Source organism: Paralichthys olivaceus, chromosome 13, assembly GCF_024713975.1.
Source record: "Paralichthys olivaceus isolate ysfri-2021 chromosome 13, ASM2471397v2, whole genome shotgun sequence".
NCBI lineage: Eukaryota > Metazoa > Chordata > Actinopteri > Pleuronectiformes > Paralichthyidae > Paralichthys > Paralichthys olivaceus.
In genome coordinates this window covers 916,205-935,629 of record NC_091105.1, presented here as the reverse complement: position 1 = coordinate 935,629, position 19,425 = coordinate 916,205, and the positions used below count along the sequence as shown (strand labels likewise).

The 19,425-nt window shown below is 44.3% G+C and overlaps 2 protein-coding genes across 3 annotated transcripts; both read left to right on the top strand.

Annotated features, from left to right (window-relative positions):
• tp53inp1 (tumor protein p53 inducible nuclear protein 1) lies at positions 1-9,456 on the top strand. The gene is made up of 4 exons (XM_069537420.1): positions 1-232; positions 1,978-2,353; positions 4,639-5,164; positions 5,662-9,456. The coding sequence occupies exons 2-4, from the start codon at positions 2,230-2,232 to the stop codon at positions 5,882-5,884; spliced, it is 873 nt and encodes a 290-aa protein (XP_069393521.1). The 5' UTR covers positions 1-232; positions 1,978-2,229; the 3' UTR covers positions 5,885-9,456.
• An 879-nt stretch (positions 9,457-10,335) lies between these two features.
• Positions 10,336-17,266, top strand: ccne2 (cyclin E2). 2 transcript variants are annotated; one of them, XM_020110838.2, is made up of 12 exons: positions 10,336-10,758; positions 12,195-12,233; positions 12,675-12,756; positions 12,875-12,928; positions 13,622-13,764; positions 14,360-14,495; positions 14,603-14,749; positions 14,832-14,927; positions 15,005-15,139; positions 15,228-15,339; positions 15,752-15,909; positions 16,097-17,266. In XM_020110838.2, exons 2-12 carry the CDS (start codon positions 12,220-12,222, stop codon positions 16,205-16,207), a joined length of 1,188 nt encoding a protein of 395 aa, XP_019966397.1. In that variant the 5' UTR covers positions 10,336-10,758; positions 12,195-12,219; the 3' UTR covers positions 16,208-17,266. The 2 variants fall into 2 exon arrangements, with proteins under 2 accessions (XP_019966397.1, XP_019966396.1); XM_020110837.2 differs by lacking the exon at positions 10,336-10,758 and adding an exon at positions 11,706-11,807.
• The last annotated feature ends 2,159 nt before the right edge of the window (positions 17,267-19,425 follow it).

The following is a 19,425-nucleotide window of genomic DNA, read 5'->3' as shown; positions in this document are numbered from 1 at the left end:
GATAGGCTGTCCCTGGTGACGTCAGGGCTATCAGCTGTTGGAGCTCCACAACAACAACAAAGAAGAATCGGTCCGCGGAGGAAACTTCACTTTTCTACTTGAAGATTCTTTTATTTCTTCCGAGAAGAAGCTCGCGTGTCCGTGTCCGTGTCCGTGTCCGTCCCGAAGACGCGTCTCTACCTCAGCGCACGGTCCAACGTCCCCAGCTCGTCTTCTTCTTCTGCGGCTGCAGGTGAGCTCTTTGTCTTCTTCTCTGTCTCTGATTTTCCAGCCTCGTCACAAACACGTTCAACTTTGACGAAGACGCGATTTAAACGCGCGTGTCAGTGGTTCCCGTGTTCAGTGTGTTCGCTGTGTCGCGGGTCCGATTCCCACTGTTCGTTCCACTGAAATAAATCGATGGATTTCTTGTGTTCGTGTCGAGTCACAGACTCTCGCTCAGCCTGTGTGGGTTCAGTGTTTCTGCCTCGTGGACCCGGTCCTGAACCACTTTAGTGCACAAAGACGGAGCCGATGAGTCGATGAGTCCACCAGGAAGAAAACCAACCGAGGACATTTCGGACAACAGGCCGTTTATTGAAGAAAAGACGAATTCATCTTTATTTCCGGCTTTCCCTGAACGGGGATTGGCTGCTTTTGTCATATCTTTGTGTAGTTTCCCTGTTGTTGCTGAGACAGTTGAAGGGCTCCTGTTCACGTTGTGCTTCTTTTACATATATATAGAGATAAATATATTTATTATGCTTTTTATAAACTAAACAACCGCTTGATATCAGATTATCTTTAATCATCGATCACTGTGGGAGCTGATCGATGATTAAAGAACCGACGACACAATGTTTTATTCAACTGTGTGTGTGTGTGTGTGTGTGTGTGTGTGTGTGTGTGTGTGTGCAGTTTAATTGGGGTGATGAGCTCAGATGAATGTGTGTGTGAGCAGGTGCAGCAGATTATCTCAGTCAGTGTTCTGTTCCGGTCACAGCTGCTTCGTGTCACAGATTCTTAGTTTCACTTAAATCTATAAAAAACTATGTTTTATTTATTTTTCTACGCGTCGTGAATGTGAGCACAGAGAAAAACGAGCCGGAGCAGGAGGTTTGAACGCATCACAGCTGAGATCCTCTTGTTGTATCATTCGAATCTGAACCGATGGCGCGTTCAAAAAATCGGATATTTGTGATTTCGTGCGGTCGCCTGCTCACGGTTTGGGTTCAGGTGGAACCACAGACAGTAAATAAACATGGACGACATGACGGCTCCACACAAGTGAAGCATAAGTGTCTCAATCGCCCGCTGGTGGCTGGCTGCAGTGTAGATCATAAACCTCCTCCTCCATGTTAGCAAATGAGACATGGACCAAACCATAAAAATCAAAGTAGACGTGAAATAAATGTTTGTCAAAGATGGTTTCTGTGACTGCAGGTCGTTCTTATCTCACTGATGTTTGTTCAGCCACTCAAAGAGATTTTGTTTAAAAAGCTGCAGAGTCGATTCATGTTTTGTCCGATGACTAATGTGGAGTCACAACCAATCAATAAATCCATCACCAGAGAATTCTGAATCACTGTTTCCCTGTAACGAAGAGAAGTGAATGACTTGATTTAGTTTATTCTACATTTCTTGTTTTACGGTGAATACTCACTTTTACCTGAAAAAGATTAGTGAGCAGAGAGTTCTAGTTGCTGACCTGATACTCGTCCTCATCATTTTACAACCTCACCTCAACATGACCCTAATACTGTGTCGTAAATATGACTCAGAAGCTGCGGAAACATCTTTCATCTGTTCAGAGCCGGGCGACAAAACATTACCACTCTGTCGTTCTTTGACATTAAGAAGAATTTAAAACCACGCCCTTCACAAAAGAAATAATAATTCGATGTTTAATTATCGATACGGACTGATCTCTTGTCATCAGTCGCTCAGAGAGCTCAACGACTCGAGTCTAAACTTTTTGTCTTGTTCGTTTCTTCTCAGGGTTTTTTATTTTTCGACTCATTGAATCGACTTTGACGCTGAGCGATGTTCGGCCTGCGTCTGCTGACCCTCAGATGATCCCTGACCACACGCTGTTGATGCACTTTATCGCATTTCCGGAGCCTTCCTGCCGCAGTGAGCCCCGCAGCTGATGACCAAAGTGCCCGCCACGCTTCCCCGCCAACGCCCCGTGCAGCGTGCGCCCCCCAACCCCTCCCTCGTCCTCTCGCCCCTGCAGGACGTCCAGACAGGATGTTTCAGAGGTTTACCAGCGCTCTGTTCGGGGATGAGGTGGAGGAGCTGAGCCGATGCAGCGGACCTGGAGACGGCAAAGAGGAGGAGGAGGAGGAGGACTGGATCCTGGTCAACTACCTGAGTGAGTGTCCCGAGGGTGTGACGGAGAATCTCTACTCTTTGTTTTCAGAGCAAGAAAGAATCCGGCCACATTGACTCATTTATCCTTGACTGATCTGAGGACGAGTTCAAGCTCCTCTTTTAAACCACACGTGTTTATTAGAGAGAGAAGAGTCGCTGTGTTTCACAGGGCGACCAACAAACAGGCTGCAGGTTCATTTCCATCAGTTTCTGCTTCTCACAGTCAACAGACGAGTAGAAACTGAAACTGTGCAGATCAGTGTGGTTTGATTCAATGTTTTCACTTCACCTCAAATAACATCCAATAATATCCTCCCTAAAACACACAGTAAGTCAAAGAGTAAACACACTGACAGTTATTATCCAGCTCACGTGTTCGTGTGCAGACAACAGGCGACACACTCACTGACCTTTTTTGATTAACTTAGACATAAACCTCAGGTGTGTGTGTGTCCCTGATGGTGTAATGTGTGTGTGTGTGTGTGTGTGTGTGTTTTCACCCTTTAACACAAATCGAAACTTCACCACAGGGAGCAGCTGCATATGAGAGCTGGTGCAAACCAGAGGAGGCAAAAGTCCACACGTTATTTACTCCAAAAGAAAAACTTACAACATAATCCTGAAGTATCAACAAGTACAACATAGAAAGAACTATTGCAACACACATTATAACACACACACAGTAACACAGTAACACACATTATAATACACACACAGTAACACACACAGTAACACAGTAACACACATTATAACACACACACACACACACAGACAGTAACACACATTATAATACACACACAGAAACACACACACACAGTAACACATATTATAATACACACACACACACACACAGTAACACACAGTAACACACACACACACAGAAACACAGACACAGTAACACAGTAACACACACACAGTAACACACAGTAACACACACACACACACAGAAACACAGTAACACAGTAACACAGTAACACACAGTAACACAGAAACACAGTAACACACACACACACACACACACACACACAGTAACACAGAAACACAGTAACACACACACACACACACACACAGTAACACACACACACAGTAACACAGAAACACAGTAACACACACACACACACACAGTAACACACACACAGACACACACACACACAGAAACACAGACACAGTAACACAGTAACACAGTAACACACACACAGTAACACACACACACACACAGAAACACAGTAACACACACACAGTAACACACACACACACACACAGTAACACAGAAACACAGTAACACACACACACACACACAGTAACACACACACAGACACACACACACACACACAGTAACACACACACACACACAGTAACACAGAAACATGACACACTGCAGTCACTGCCATATGTCTCTGAGTGAGTGTTTGGGTTTGAACCCCGTTCCCCCGTCGATGGTCTCAGATTCCACAGATGTGTTAAATATTTAGGGGGGGGGGGTGAATGGAGGTCGGCCTGCTTCAGGCTGGGGTGGCGGTGGGGGGGTTGGGGGGGTGGAGGCAGGTTATGGTGGTCACCCTGTAAACAGGTCAAACAAAGCTTCAGAGGAACCAGAGGTATAAAAAGCTCCGGTGGTTTCCCGCTGTGGACGTGTACGGTCAACGTGCTGCAGCTCCACACACCTGAGCTGTCGACCTTCAGCCTCAGACTAAAAGACACATGACGATTAAACGTGGACGCGTCTCTGTAGTTTACAGACTGAAGCAATTAGAAGTCAAATCTCCATCAAACATCAGTGAGACAACAACGACCTGAAATGATTTGTTTAACGTTTACTTTAATTCTTTTAGTTTGGTCCATGTCCCATCTGCTAACATGGAGGAGGTTTAGGACCTATACTGCAGCCAGACACCGATCGAGCCACCTGGGGGACGTCTTTATTTAGTTTCAGACGAGAAAATATCAGGTCCTTAAACAGAGCTGGAATCAAACGGAGACGTCTGCTCAGAACTTATTTTTAGCTCGTTTCTTCTCCACCTTCTTAACTTCCTGTGTCTCGGTGAATCATCGGACTCTGGAGCTCTTGGCTCGGCCTCGTCCTGTGTTTGCAAATAGCAGCGTTGGGAGTGTTGTTGGTTCGCTCCGATCACTGATGTCGTCCTGGTTTTAAACATGGAGCAGTGTTTTTATTGAATCAACACAGAGACGACTGACGTGGAACATACACGCAGTTACACACTGAGCGAATTCTAAAACTAGTGATTCTGGTCTGATGTGTTGAATCGTATCTGTCTGTCTCTGCAGCTGAAGCCTGCTCCGGTCAGCGTGGGGACGGCCTCTCTGGATCCTCTGGTGCTCGTGAAGAGGAAGAGGAGGAGGAGGAGGAGGAAGATCTGGTGATGATTCCCTCTCCCATGGCCAGCCCCCCCATCCGCTACGCCTCCTGCACCTCCCTCAACTCCACAACTGACACTGACCCGGATGGCGGCGCCGAGGAAGATGAAGAGGATGGGGACGAAGAAGAAGGCGGCTTCCTGCGCCTGGACGCCTGCTCTCTGGAGGAGAGTTGGTTTGTCACCCCCCCGCCCTGCTTCACCGGCCGCAGCAGACAGCCCGTCCTCCTGGAGACCAGTCCTCTGGAGAACCTGCTGATCGAACACCCCAGCATGTCCGTCTACACCCACCACAGCCCCCCCCGACTGACCATCGACCCCCTGCCACGCTCACTGGACCGAGAGCTGGACTTTTTGTCCGGCAACATGCCCGCGACCCAGACAGCTTCAGGTGGGAAGGAGAAGGCGAGACGCACGCTGGACGCCCCGCGCCACAGGTAGAGTCCTGAGAGCTGAGCTCAATGATCAGAACCATTTGTAAAGAGTTAAAGTTAAAACACAAACACAACCAAAGATAAAGAACTTCAATTAGGAAGATAAACAAATTACATTTATTTATCAGAAACATAAATGTTCATCTTTTCTGTAAAATTAATGTTTTCATATCTTCAAACATTAATGTAAATAAAAATATGTTAAAGGATCTTATCGGCCAATTATATAAATAAATATGGAGCATAGAGACAGAAATACAAAGTGGCTCCATCTGCTGGAGCTCTGTATGTCTGCAGCCTGAGTCTCCATTCTCATGTTTATTTGTTGGTTTGAATCTGTGACGGAGCTTTAACACCAGAATCTGTTTGTTTGAAAGTTTTACGCTAATAAAGATTCATTTATTGTTTTTTACTAAAATATAAAAAAAATATCAACACTTGTTTTGAATCATCTGTCAATCAGCTAATCTTCTCTGTCCCCCCTGTGTCGCCCCCTGCAGGCCAGAGGTGGCGATTGTCCAGCGTCGCTCCAGCCTCCACTCCGCCTGCTACGCCGCGGCGCTCTCTGCCCGCTCCAGCCTCGCGCAGCAGCGGCCGGGCAACGCCACCCAACGCACCCAGCTGCTGTCCCGCAACGCCCTGCGACGCCTCAACCTGCTGCGCCCCCCGAAGACCGGCACCATGCACCTGCACCAGCCCAGCCAGAGACACCTCAACTTCTGAGGCCACGGCGACCTTCATCACCATCACCACCATCATCATCCTCGAGCCTTTCAGCAGTGACGGAACTCAGGCCCACAAACACACATCTCTGTTTTCTCACCAGCAGCGAATCATCAGCCCTCACTTACACTCATCTGTTCCGGAATCTGATTGGCTGGTGCTTGCTCCTCATCCTCCTCTTCTTCATCCGTCATCGTGTGTTCCCACCCATTCACAATGAGCGGGCGTTGTCACGGGGACGTCCTCCTCCTCTTCTTCTTCTTCTCTTTCTTCTCTCTCCTTCTTCTTCTTCTTTATGGACAACTTAATGTGTAGAGTCGATGCTGTAGGTCACTTTACTCAGCGGCAGGTTCACGGCGTGGCGGAGGGTAAATCCAGCGAGGGTCCGTCTGGCAGCTCTCTGGGCAACTTGACGTTTGAGGCCCTACACCACCTGAACCTGTGCACGGGGGCAACAGCACAGTGTTGCCGTTTAATCAGCGCAGGAGGGGTGTGGCCAGGCTTCAAGACAAGTTGCCCAAAGAGTTTCCGGTGCGAACGCTGCGCTCGGGTGTCAGTTCAAACACAACTTTAAAGGAAAAGCCTCCTCAAATAGTCTCGACATTTCCTGTTCCTGTAATTTCATCCAGTCGAGCGTGGAAGTGAGCGCCCACTGTTTACTCCTGGAGCGAGTCCGACCTGCTACGAGATGAATCGTGATCATAGAAGATTTGATTCAGAGCAAAATCACTACAGACTCATTTGAGAGTTTGAGGCTGTTGAGACAAGTTGCATTATGGGAAATGTTTTTGGAGTTTAACCCACGTCGTGAACTAAACGTCGTGATATCTCCGCCTCAGCTGCTTCGATGTTTCACCACCGTTCTTTTTTTCTTAATCTTCTGAGTCCAAACTTTTGCTGCGTTACTTCAAACTTATAAATCACTTCCTGTTTTGCTTTAAGTCCGACCTGCAGCAAACACTTCATCACTGTTGGTTTAAATCGAGTTGTAACGAGCGGCGTTCAATCCTCTACTGCAGCTGCTTTGCCTTAGTTTGGTCCGAGCTCTGCTCTGTCGTGTTTCTTCCTTTGTGATCGTCGATTGCAGACGTAGATAGACGCCATCACTCCCTGACTCTGACGGATCAACATCACCTCGTGATGTGATCAATGTTAAACTCATCACCACAGCGTTTCCCAAAGTTTGAGATCTTTTGTGGAGGTCGTTCCCTGATTCTTTCACCTCGCCTGGATCCTGGAACGTTTGCTCTCGTCCTGCGGCGCCGCTCGAACCTGCCTCTGACTTTGTAATTCAGTAGTTTTCACAATATCTTTTTGATAGAAGAAAAAAAATGACGGTAAAATTTACCGGTTGAATATCACGAAACGCCTTGTTTTAACGGTAGATTTGAGATGAAAAGAAATATAAAAAAATGTATTTAAAAAAACTTCCAAAATATTTTTTGAAAAGAAAAAAACAGATTACATATCAGTATGAAGTTGGTTTGTGTGTGTCCACGGTTTCCTGCTTCGGTATGTTTGGTTACGTTAACGTGTTGCATGGTTGTAGAGTTGTGTCAGTGTCATGACGGCTGAAAAAGAAAATGGAAAAAGATGATTCTTTTTTGTTTGCTCTTAAATGAATCTGCAGTTCACTTCTCAGGGTCACAACCAATCACTTACACTTAAGGAAAATGCAGATTTACTTGACGGCCGATGATTCTCTTTTGTTTGCTCACACTTTTCCAGCTCTGTCCGAGCTTTTCCCCCCCGAGGAACTATTGACTTTTAATTTGGTGTCTCGGAAACGTTTCCTGGTCCCAGGACTGTGAAAATGATGCTTGATGCTCAGTTGACTGTTGGAAATCCATCAAGATGGAGAGAAACTAGTTTGTCCTTTTATATATATATCTATATATAGATATATATTTATTGCTCAAGTGTACCTATAACATGGTTTTAGAAATGTATGTTATGCTTTTATTTGTTCTATTTCATGTTAACGTAGTTACATTTTCTTAAACTGTTAAAATATTTAAACCAAAAAGTAGCCGTGACCTTTAACCTTTCACTAGTTGATCTTTTGTGTTTTTTGTTCATTAGTTGTTTATCTTGTAATCGTTAACAGCTCTTGGTCTCGTAGCTCTGAATCAGTGGCGAAGCGGTTTTAGTGTCCGCTGTAGGGAAAGTGGAGCCCGAGCCGAGTTGCCACACTGCAGCTGAACAGAGGGACTGGATCCACTCATTCATGTTAAGAGAAGAAAGGATGAACTGTTAGAAAGGACAAAACTGAAAATGAACACGATGAGAGACAAATAATGAGACACTGACTCAGACTTGAGACACGTTCCTGTCAAACTACATTTGGATTTTTATTAACCATTTTACACAAAGAATCTTATAATTCTCGGTGATGTCTGTTTTTTATCATTTGTGGAAGTAATGGACTGAGTCTCGTTTGTGCTCGTGAATGATCTCAAACTTCAGTGTTTCACAGGAAGATGTTTTGATCCGACCTGTCAGTTGTGTCGTTCTTCTCGAACATGAGAAAACAACAAAATGTTGTCGTTGGACTTTAGGTCATTGATCTTGCGGGAAACTTTCCTGCGCTGTGTGATTTTTTTTTTGGGTCAGTTAAGATCCAGTTTCTCATGACGGAGACGTTTTTGCAGTGTGGCAGCTGAATCTCTGAATCTGGCAGCCGACCTCAGCTGATGGGACGGTAGCATTAATAAGAAAGCACTAACGCTTTGTGCGCTTGTTGGGTGTCTGTAAGTAATCCTAACGATAGTGGAGTGGTTCTCTCTCTGGTGTATTTGAGCTTTTCTCTTCTCGAATGTCTCCCTCTGTTATCAAGCTTTGCAATCATGGACAATGTCATTTTGTGTTTCTGTTGTTTTTTGAGAAACAAAGGGATCGGAGGAGACGGCGATCTGTCAGGAGCCTTTAATATTTGACTTTTAGTTTCTGTTCTCGCCATCATCAAACTAACAGGGATTTGTAATGTTTTTCTTTTTGTTTGATGCCTTGAACTTTGTGGATCATGTGCCTTCCAGGTTGAAATGTTGTAATGACAATGCATCAATGAAGAACTTGAACTCTCTTTTTTTTTTTTTTTTTTTATAATGTCCTTAGTGGACGAGATACACAGACACACAAACAGACGTCAGAAACCAACTATGCATCACTCGGGCACACGCCCAGCCCGTGTACGTCTTTTATATAACGACTCAACAAACCAGACAATGATGTAGCAAAACCTCCTTTCTCCTGTTGTTTATTTAAAGAAAAGTGTGAAGAATATTTTGTGGCATTTTTTTCACCAAGTGTTAGACGATTGTTTAGCTGTTTTTTGTGTAGTTTACTGGAATAATGCAGCACTTTGCCAAAAACAAAAAAAGGTTTAGGAATTTTAGGTTAACGTTTTATTTATCTACATATCTGTTCTCCTTTATTTGATGAATGAATGATCGATTCTCTGATGTCAGAAACAAAAAAAGATGCTTATTGAAGCACAGGGTCATCTGTTTTTGAACTGTCATAGTTAACACATGTGATCTCTTATTAGCCTATAATAAATGTTTTCATACACAGCTCTCCTGTCTCTGGTTCTTCAGCTGCACGTTTATTTCCTTTTGTCTCAATTTATCAACACATGTACGAAGGACTAATTAATATAACTTATCCAGTCTTATCTCAAAGCTTCATTCAAATCACTGTGTGAGTTATTGTACTCTGCAGTTTTCTAAAAAAGAGTTTATAATAATAAATGCAGTTATAAATCATATTCTCCAGGTGTGATGGAAAACTCTTATACTTTCTAATAATCAACATGACAAGGTGGCCTCATCTTCATTTCCATATTAAACACAATATACAGGAATTAATGATGTAGTAGACAGAAGCACTCCAGAAGTACTTTTACTTGTATTCATTTAATCTTTATTTAGTCAGGCAGCCACATTGAGATGAACTCACGACTGTAGTTTGTAAATCATTGTGTTTAGAACTGTCAGTGGGTCCAGGTTTTTAATATCGGTGCGTGGACAAAGTGAAGCAGCAACTGGATCTGGTTCTGTCCGATCCGGTTTCAACCGAGGGAAGAGCTCAGGTGATGAACAACATGAGAGGACTGTGTCTGTCTCATCCACCGAGTGAGACACAATGTCTCCGCAGACAAGGACGCAGATGATGGAGACTCTTTCCTCCTGTAGAGGAAACTGAGTTTTCATTTCTTTTAAAGTTTTAACACTGACGTGTATTTAAAGTCAAGTACTCAGGTACTTTAACTCAAGTACAAAAGTGAATGTGGTACTTTTACTCGATTACAAGGTGTCTATTTATTTGACAGCTGACCCACGTGCTCCCTCTGTTTACATCCAGGAGGTAGCACGCGGCGGCCGCTGCTCGCTCTCTCATTGGCTGGACGTCACGGGGGCCCCTCCCACAGGCGGGGCTCGGACGCGGAAGCTGTTCTGGTGCCGCGTAAAATAATCACCAAAAACTTCGTGAGGTAAAATAATCACGGAGATTTCCCGCTGCCGGTGGATTCCTGCGCGTCAGCCGCGCCGTTAAACTGCAACCGGAACTGACGGGAAGCGTCGTTTACGTCACAACAGCTCCCGGAGACTCGCTGCCCGTTAGAAGTGAACGTGGGGAACAATCCTCCGGTTGATCTCGGTGTGACGCTGCTCACGAGCCGCTCCACCGGGAACCTGCGTCACCGGGAACCTGCGTCACCGGCTCCGGTTCAACGCTCGAGTCTTTGCCGCGACGTGAAAATCGAATTTAAACGTTTAGCGCGTTTCTGTGAACCGGGAACGCGCATGCGCAGTGGCATACATAAGGATTGGCGCCGGCGCCACAGCTGATGCTTCATTCATTCTTCAGACGAGGTAAGAACAACACGTCCCTCCGGTTCTGCTGATCCGGTTCTAACGATCCTGGTTCTACTGATCCTGTTCTAATGATCCTGTTCTACTGATCCTGTTCTAATGATCCTGTTCTACTGATCTGGTTCTACTTATCTGGTTCTACTGATCTAGTTCTACTGATCTGGTTCTAATGATCCTGGTTCTCTCAGATCTTTCTCTAACATGTTCCACTTCTGTTTAAAACTTTTCTCTGCTGAGTCCAGCTTCAGCTTTACTTCAGTTCATGTGTTTACAGTATTTAAACTCTCAGTAAAGTATTTACACTCTCAGCAGAGTATTTAAACTCTCAGCAGAGTACTTATACCCTCAGAAAAGTACTGTGAACCCTCAGTGAAGTATTTAAACCCTCAGTAGAGTATCTGAACTCTCAGTGAAGTATTTAAACTCTCAGTGAAGTATTTAAACTCTCCGAGTATCTGAACTCTAGTAGTTAGTTGGTGAAGCTGGTGTCTGACTCGTTAACTCGGGTTAACCAGCAGCCCTCTCTGTGCATGGCTGCTCATTGTTGACCTAGTTAGCAGCTAAGTGTGTGTAGCTCCTCCGCAGCTGGAGCTTCGTTTAAAACTCTGCAAACTCGCGTTTCTTCACTTTTCTGCTTCGAGACATTTCTGCCTCCGGTGGAGCTCAGTCCGGCGGCGGTTCGGTTCGTCTTCAGCGGGGGTTTTGTGCCACTTTCCCCCGCAGACCTGGAGGTGGTTTCGGGGAGGAAGGGCTCAAATCCTCCCGCTTCTGAGCCGCTGAAATTGGCGCGTCTTTGAGTTTGGATCCCCGGATAAAGCTCGTGTTTTGTGGGTTGTGGAGCCTCCAGCTGTCGCAGGAGCCAGTGGAGACGTGTGGCCCGTCGCTGAGGATCAGAAAGTCCGAGTTTAACGAAGCTTTTTCGGGTTTTTTTTTGTTTGAAATCGAGGGAGCGAGGAGCCCCCCTCCCTGTGAGCTGCAGCTACTAGCTCCCAGCACCAGACTTCTGCTGCTTCTCCCACTAACTCTCCACTCAATCTTCATTCTCTCTGGTTTGTTCTTTATCTCACAGTCAGAATTCAACCCTGGCTACCAGGGGATTGTCTGTGGGCGTTCGGCTGCATTAGTTCATCGTTATTGTGTCTGGGGAGCCACTTTAACTGTCTTCACACAAGCTAACACACTGTGTGATCACAAGCTAACCACAGCCTGGAACCAGCTCCACACTGAGATTTCTCCTCCTGGTGATTCTCTGGTTTCCTTCTGGGTCTCTTATCGATTCCAATCACTCGATGTTAGGGACTCGAACATGAGACCATGGGGCCCAGTGGCTCCACAACATGCAGCCACTGAGGACCTGGACTCACCATGAGTTCACTTTGTGTTTCTGGGACATCAGAGTCAAATGTCTCACCTGTTCCTCTTCTGTCTCTTTGCAGCAGAGGAATAAATCCAGTCGACACCATGTCCAGACGCAGGTGAGCAGCTGCTGGGGTTGAACATGTGGTCAGAGCAATGCACCATCATCACCGGACCCAACACACTCACCTCCATTTTAGTTTTTGAAGGACATCTCAGCCAGAACATTTCATTTGTGCAGGAAACAGTTTAAAAAATGACGTAATCATTGAACCGTCAGAAAGGGAGAAGTGAAGTTATTCAGATATTCACTTTACAATCATGTTGACAGAAAACTGACATCATCAATCGCTTGAGAAGCTGAGCCCAGAGATTTGTGGTTTTCTCCTACGATGTTAAACTTTAAATTAAATCCGTTTGAATCTTTTGAGGAGTTTCTTGTTTGTAATGTCTCCACTTAGAAACAACAGAGGAGTTCATCTGTCTCGTGACTTCCTGTGTGGCGCCCTGCCCGTCTCGACCTGCAGCTCAGATGTTAATGTTGTTTTTTTTAATTGCAGTGGTCGCATCACACTTCAAGCCAGAGATTCGAACACACCTGAGCCGACCGTCAGAGCACCACTGAAGAAGAGGAAATCAGAGGTTAGTGTCTCGTTGTATATCTTCTTCTTTCCTGTGACGGGGTTCTGTCTCAGGTTTTGTTGTTTCCTGTTTTTCAATCAAACGTGACTCACAGGTTTATTTTTAATTCCTCCTCCAGCCGTCCAAGAAGAAACTACAACCTGCTGCTAAGAAACAAAGCTATGAAATACAGGTCAGTGTGTCACAAATACAACATGAGTGTTATTGAATGATAAGGAGCAGAGCCCAGGATGATAACAGTTTGTTATCGGGGATTTGTTCTTCCTCCTTCTTCTCAAAGAACCGCGGTTTCACCCACATCCATGTGTTTTAATAACTTTCATTTCATATATTATTATCCTCTCAGTGCAGTGTCCTATAATGAGGGCGTCCATTTTGTTTCTGTAATTTATACACAGCGTCTCTGACATTTGGTTTGTTCTTTGTCTCTGGTCCAGTCGTCTCCTGTGCTTCTGCTCTGGATTGTTTAATAAACATTAACTTCACTTTAAGTTCATTATGTTTCTTTACAGAGTTTGAATCTGAAGGTTTAAACTTCAGGCAGCTTCATCTGTAACCATGCACTACCTCGTGTTCATCACAAGGTGGCGCCATTTAGCCAGAACGGCAGTTGAGCCTTTTCCAGTTGAATCATTAAATTATTATTTTTAATCTTATCACTTTTTTAATAAACTGTTCCAAGCCTCTGCTGTTGAATCCATATGTGCAGCTTAATTCAAATTACATTATTTATTTGACTGTTTTATTTCTGCTGCTGATTCCAGTCTGCTGTGTGTGTGTGTGGGGGGGGGGGGGGGGGGGGGTGCTGATGTCTGAACCACTCATGTTTATTCTTTCTTTCTTTCTTTGTCCTCTTCTTTTGTAGAAGTGTTGGTCAGAGGACGGTGCGAGTCCGTGCGTGCTCATAGAAACTCCCCACAAAGAGCTGGAGCCTTCGGACCCGTCCAGCTTCAAACAGTACATATTCAAGAACCTCTTCATCAAGGCCTCGCCCATCCCCCGCCTCAGGTGACTGTGCTTTACACCTCCTGTCCACGCGTCCTGCTGAGACGCTCTGTCTTTTGTTGCTGAGCTGTCGACTCCACCCGACTCTGCATTCAGAGCTTAAAGCCCCGTTCACCAGGAAAGATCGAGACGTTTCATCAGAACTACAACACAAACTACACGCAGCCAAAATTAACAAACAATATTATAAAACTACTGCAGCTGAGAAAAGTCCGAATCAGATCGATGAGTCAACCTTAATGATCCACACGGGATGAATCTGGTTTTACAGCAGCTCACATACAGTTTATATTATTTATATTATGTTGATGCCACGTTTGTATTTCTCATCTGTCATTGAGATTTATAATCAGGAAACAGTTTGATCTGTATGTTGATGTATGATAACTGTTTCATGTTCATGTTATCATGGGAAAGTCCTGTTTCTGTTCCAGATCTTAACTGAAAATAAAAATGAAACAGTTTAATAATCGGACGCAGAACAAAAATCTCAGAGACAGTTTATGTTGAGCAGAATGTTCGGACGTGTCTGTTGCTCTGTGTCTCCGACTGAATCACACTCGTGAAGAAAAAGACTAAAACGGGTTGTCTCCTCCAGTTGGGCCAGTTCAGACGACGTGTGGATCAAGATGCTCAACAAGGAGCTGAAGTACGTCCACGACAAGGGTTACCTGCAGCGGCATCCCAAGCTGCAGCCGAACATGAGGGCCATTCTGCTGGACTGGCTGCTCGAGGTGAGAGGACGGAAATCATTTCCTTAGTTTCGGGTTCTTTAAAAAAACAGAGCGTGTTTTGATTTTACCGACCTGTTGAATAACGAGCTGGTTGTCACCGTGCTCAGGTGAGTGAGGTGTACAGCCTCCACCGGCAGACGGCCTACCTCGCGCAGGACTTCTTTGACCGCTTCATGCTGACGCAGGAGAACGTCAACAAAGACTACCTGCAGCTCATCGGCATCACGGCGCTGTTCATCGCCTCCAAGATCGAGGTGCGCCCCCTGACGAGAGTAGATCACAACGTGTTAATGTTTGTGTCGTTGCAGTTTTTTTAACCTCAACTTTTCTCCTCAGGAAATTTACCCGCCCAAAATCTACGAGTTCGCCTACGTCACAGACGGCGCCTGCGACATGTGGGACATCCAGCGCACAGAGCTTCACATACTGAAGGTACGACAACACAAACTCTGAAGTGAAGTGTCCTGTAGCTCCGCCTCTTCCTGTGTGCTAACGTTGTCGTCCTGCAGGCGTTGGACTGGAACCTCTGTCCGGAGACGCCCATCTCCTGGCTGAAGCTGTACGCTCAGGTTGAAGCCCAGAAAGACGACGAGAACTTCCTGGTGCCACAGTTCTCACAGGAAACGTACATCCAGATCACACAGGTACGTGGCAGCTGCTCCTCACAGTCGCCTCTTTCAGAACTCTTCACTCTTTAAAATGACGTAACTTAGTTTTTCCTCCGTGTCGCAGCTGTTGGATCTGAGTTTGATGGACATCAACTCGTTGGACTATGGCTACAGCGTCCTCGCTGCCGCCGCCTTCTGCCACTTCTCCACCTTCGACGTCGTCCATAAAGTCTCGGGTGGGTTTGATTTTCTCGCCTCTTGTACTTTAGACTTTTGATCAGATATTCAGTGTACACATTCTGTTTTGATCAACACGTTGAAACGTTCACTTCTACGTCACGGAGCGTTTCTGCTAAAGCACAAATCTTTCCATCAAAATAAGACTTGAATCAGAATCACTTCATCTCCGACCAGGTGTCTCAACAAAATGGACGCCAGCAAGGCGCCAGTGCGCCCTGGTGGCTGACTGTGGGAAGCGCTTGATCTGATATGCAGAAGTTTAAGTTTAGTAAACGTAACGTTCACCGATTTCATTGAACTCATCACCGAGTTGTTGACAAACAGTTTGATACTTGAACCTTTTTGTCGTGAAGCTCACTCGTTGTTGAGATCTGGAGCGTGAATCCTGACGTCTGTGTGTATCTCCAGGTCTGACGTGGGAGAGCGTGGCGCCCTGCGTCCGGTGGATGTCTCCTTTCATGGACACGCTGCAATCTGAAGCCCCGCCCCAGCTCAAGAACTTCCCCCGAGTCAAAGCCGACGACAGACACAACATCCAGACGCACGTGTCCTATCTGGAGCTGCTGGTGAGCCACTGGTTTCAAACTAACTACGATCGTCTACCAAACTACTTCTTTTGCTCCAACTAGTTTTTATCGTGTCACGTCAGAAAAATACAGAAACGAAGTGTTGATGCTCATTTTTCTTTAGGTTGGAATAAAGACGACTTCTTCTTTCCTTGTCGGATATTGATTTTTATTTTCTGTCCTGCAGAGAAAAGCTCAGGAGCGTCGGGTGGACGACCCCGACTGTCATATGTCGCCGGTCGCCGTCGGAGCGATCCTGACTCCACCCAACAGCACAGAGAAACCGACCAATCCCTGAGCAGGATGGAACACGACCGGCTGTCAACGCTACCTCTCCGCAGTTCCACCTGAAGCGGACGGCGACCTCTCGGACCACGTCAGCTCCTGGTCAGAGGAACTTCATGTAGCAAGTTTTGATTTTATTTTTTAACACTAAGTTCAGATTTAAGTTCCTGTCGCTCGCTGTAGTCTGTGTTTTATGAAACTGCAACTTCAGAGATCGTCAGGATTTTAAGTTCTTAGATTTTTAATTTAAAAAGTTGTGATTGAGTCTGAACCCTGAACAGTTTGAGACGTCGAGACAAAAGTTTCGTCTCCGACTCCACTGAGGATTTTTTTTATTCCTGTAAAACCATCGAGGTCTGAGATGACGTTTCGTACCGATCAGGTATTTTTGAGAGTTTTCTGCTGAAACGGAAATGATTTCAGACGGTGCTTCAGTCAGATTCTCAGGAAGTGGAAACTCAGATTCACACTTGATGCCACAGAGGAACAATGATATTTTACAAAGTGTGTTTTGTAGCTATGTGAGCCATAAGAATCACCGGAGGTTTGATTTGTTAAACGTCCTGAAACCTGCAGACGTTTGAAATGCAGCTGAGCCGTTTACGAGGCTCGGTCGTCCTTATTAATTCTTTCCTGTTGCAACCTGGTTGCACATTTTTGTTACATTCCTGTGAAACTTGACAACTGTGCAACGTTTTTTAAGTGCTTGTATTTATTGAAAAGCCTTAGTTTGTAAGTCTGTTCATATGTATAAAAAAAAAATCAGCAACGAATGAGCTGTCGATCGCTGCCAAAGGCAAAAGCTATTTATGATTTTGCTGTGAATGTTGAATTACAGTTTGATGTTGTACAGCAGCTGTCACTTCTTAGTGCCTTTAAAATAACATGAACTGTGCAGCTTTGTGATTTAAGCTGAACAAACCTGTGACTCAACTTCTACAGCTGCATCGAGACCGGAGAACTCAACCATGTCGACTGTACACGCTTAAAAATGACTTTTTGTAAATAGAGAAACTCAGAAATATGTCATTTTCTTTTCTATTGTGATGTTTTAAATAAAAGTGAAATGATATGAGTTTGGTCCGTCTCATCCTGCATGAAAATAATGAGTAATTCAAGTTGTAGAAATAGAATAAGACTTAAAAGTTCATTAAAATGTAATAGAATAGATGAGAAACATGCAGAATGTTGATTTGCGCATGTTTATCTGGGAAAGGTTCTTTTAATTTGGATAAATTAATCTCCAGCCTTCAAACTGTGAAGTTAAAGTCTCATTTGAAAGATTAAAATCTGAAGCTTTGAAGCAAAACACCAACAAAGAGAAAGTTACTGCAGACGAACAGAAACTTTCAGTTCAGTGTGAAGTTTTATCAACGAGAAACAAAGAGAAACTTCCTGCATGTGTCAAAAAACACTCGTGTGTCGAATCACAAGACGTGTTAGTGATGTCACTGTAGATGAGACACAACCTCACACACAACACAAACACATCACACACACAACACAAACACATCACACACACCTCAAACACACATCACACCACACACCTCACACACACATCACACACATCATAAACAACACACACACCACATCACACACACACAAGACAAAAGGTTGAATAAGGAATGTGTGTGTGTGTGTGTGTGTGTTTTTTATCATGAGCAGTTAGAACCTTTGTGTTGATTTATGAACTAAATCATGAAAACACAGAATCGTTTCTGAGATTGATGTTTTTTATTATTTATCTGCAGAACTGAGATGAAAACAGAAACATGACGATGATGATGATGTTGTTTAAAACGAACAGTTACTGAGAAACGAGGACGAATAAAAATCTTCATTTATACAAATTGAACTGACACAATATTAACAACATTTCTTAATGTGGCCCAGTAAAGTTTAATTATATATATTTATTAATTATATTATTATTGTTATTATCATCACTATTATTATTGTTGTTATTATTATTGATTATTAATATTTGTATTATTATTGATTGTAAGTGAAATCAGTGACGATAAGATGAAGATATGAAATATATGAAATACACAAATGTAAATAATATAAAACTTAAATATAGATTAAATATGAATTAGATCAGAAACACGATCTGCTTCACTGGATTAAATCACCTGCTCAGGTTAAACTACAGTGACCTCTGGTGGCAGTGAGCTCGAACTGCAGTCTCCTTTTTTTCTGAAAGTCCTACAGACTTGGGCATTTCATGATTAGTAAAGGGTAGCGTGCCACACAACCACACCGAATTTCAGCATGTTTCGAGCAAGCAGCGCAGAGTTATTCACTCTAAGGTGAATATGGGTTAGGGTTGCCATTAGGGTTAGGGTTGTGATTAGGGTTAGGGTTAGGGAGGAGTACCCATTGGAGGTCAAGATATTCTCCAATAACTTTTTTTCTGTAGGTCATAGAGACTTGGAAGTTGGTTCCATCTCCACTAATGTGGCTATGCCCGATCCATTGGTACCACCCCCAAGCTTCTACGACCTTTGGAAGGGGTAGGGTTAGGGTTGTGATTAGTGTTACATTTTTGGGTTGTGATTAGGGTTAGGGTTAGGAATGAAAACCTATAGGAGTTCAAGATATTCTTCAATAACTTTTTTTCTGAAGGTCATAGAGACTTGGAAGTTGGTTCCATCTCCACTAATGTGGCTAAGCCCGATCCATTGGGACCATCCCCGAGCTTCTACGACCTTCGGAAATGGTGAAACCACCAAATCTAAAAAAAAAAAGTACGAGATATTTTTAAATAACTTTTTTTCTGAAAGTCCTACAGACTTGGGCATTTCATGATTAGTAAAGGGTAGCGTGCCACACAACCACACCGAATTTCAGCATGTTTCGAGCAAGCAGCGCAGAGTTATTCACTCTAAGGTGAATATGGGTTAGGGTTGCCATTAGGGTTAGGGTTGTGATTAGGGTTAGGGTTAGGGTTGCCATTAGGGTTAGGGTTAGGGAGGAGTACCCATTGGAGGTCAAGATATTCTCCAATAACTTTTTTTCTGTAGGTCATAGAGACTTGGAAGTTGGTTCCATCTCCACTAATGTGGCTATGCCCGATCCATTGGTACCACCCCCAAGCTTCTACGACCTTTGGAAGGGGTAGGGTTAGGGTTGTGATTAGTGTTACATTTTTGGGTTGTGATTAGGGTTAGGGTTAGGGATGAAAACCTATAGGAGTTCAAGATATTCTTCAATAACTTTTTTTCTGAA

Excerpts from the sequence above, each read along its gene's own strand:
- tp53inp1 (XM_069537420.1), top strand. The coding sequence starts at position 2,230 with ATGTTTCAGAGGTTTACCAGCGCTCTGTTCGGGGATGAGGTGGAGGAG. Across the intron at positions 2,354-4,638 it reads GATCCTGGTCAACTACCTGA|CTGAAGCCTGCTCCGGTCAG; the intron begins GTGAGTGTCCCG and ends CTGTCTCTGCAG. Across the intron at positions 5,165-5,661 it reads CTGGACGCCCCGCGCCACAG|GCCAGAGGTGGCGATTGTCC; the intron begins GTAGAGTCCTGA and ends CGCCCCCTGCAG.
- ccne2 (XM_020110838.2), top strand. Across the intron at positions 14,750-14,831 it reads TCATCGCCTCCAAGATCGAG|GAAATTTACCCGCCCAAAAT; the intron begins GTGCGCCCCCTG and ends TTTTCTCCTCAG. Across the intron at positions 15,140-15,227 it reads CGTACATCCAGATCACACAG|CTGTTGGATCTGAGTTTGAT; the intron begins GTACGTGGCAGC and ends TCCGTGTCGCAG.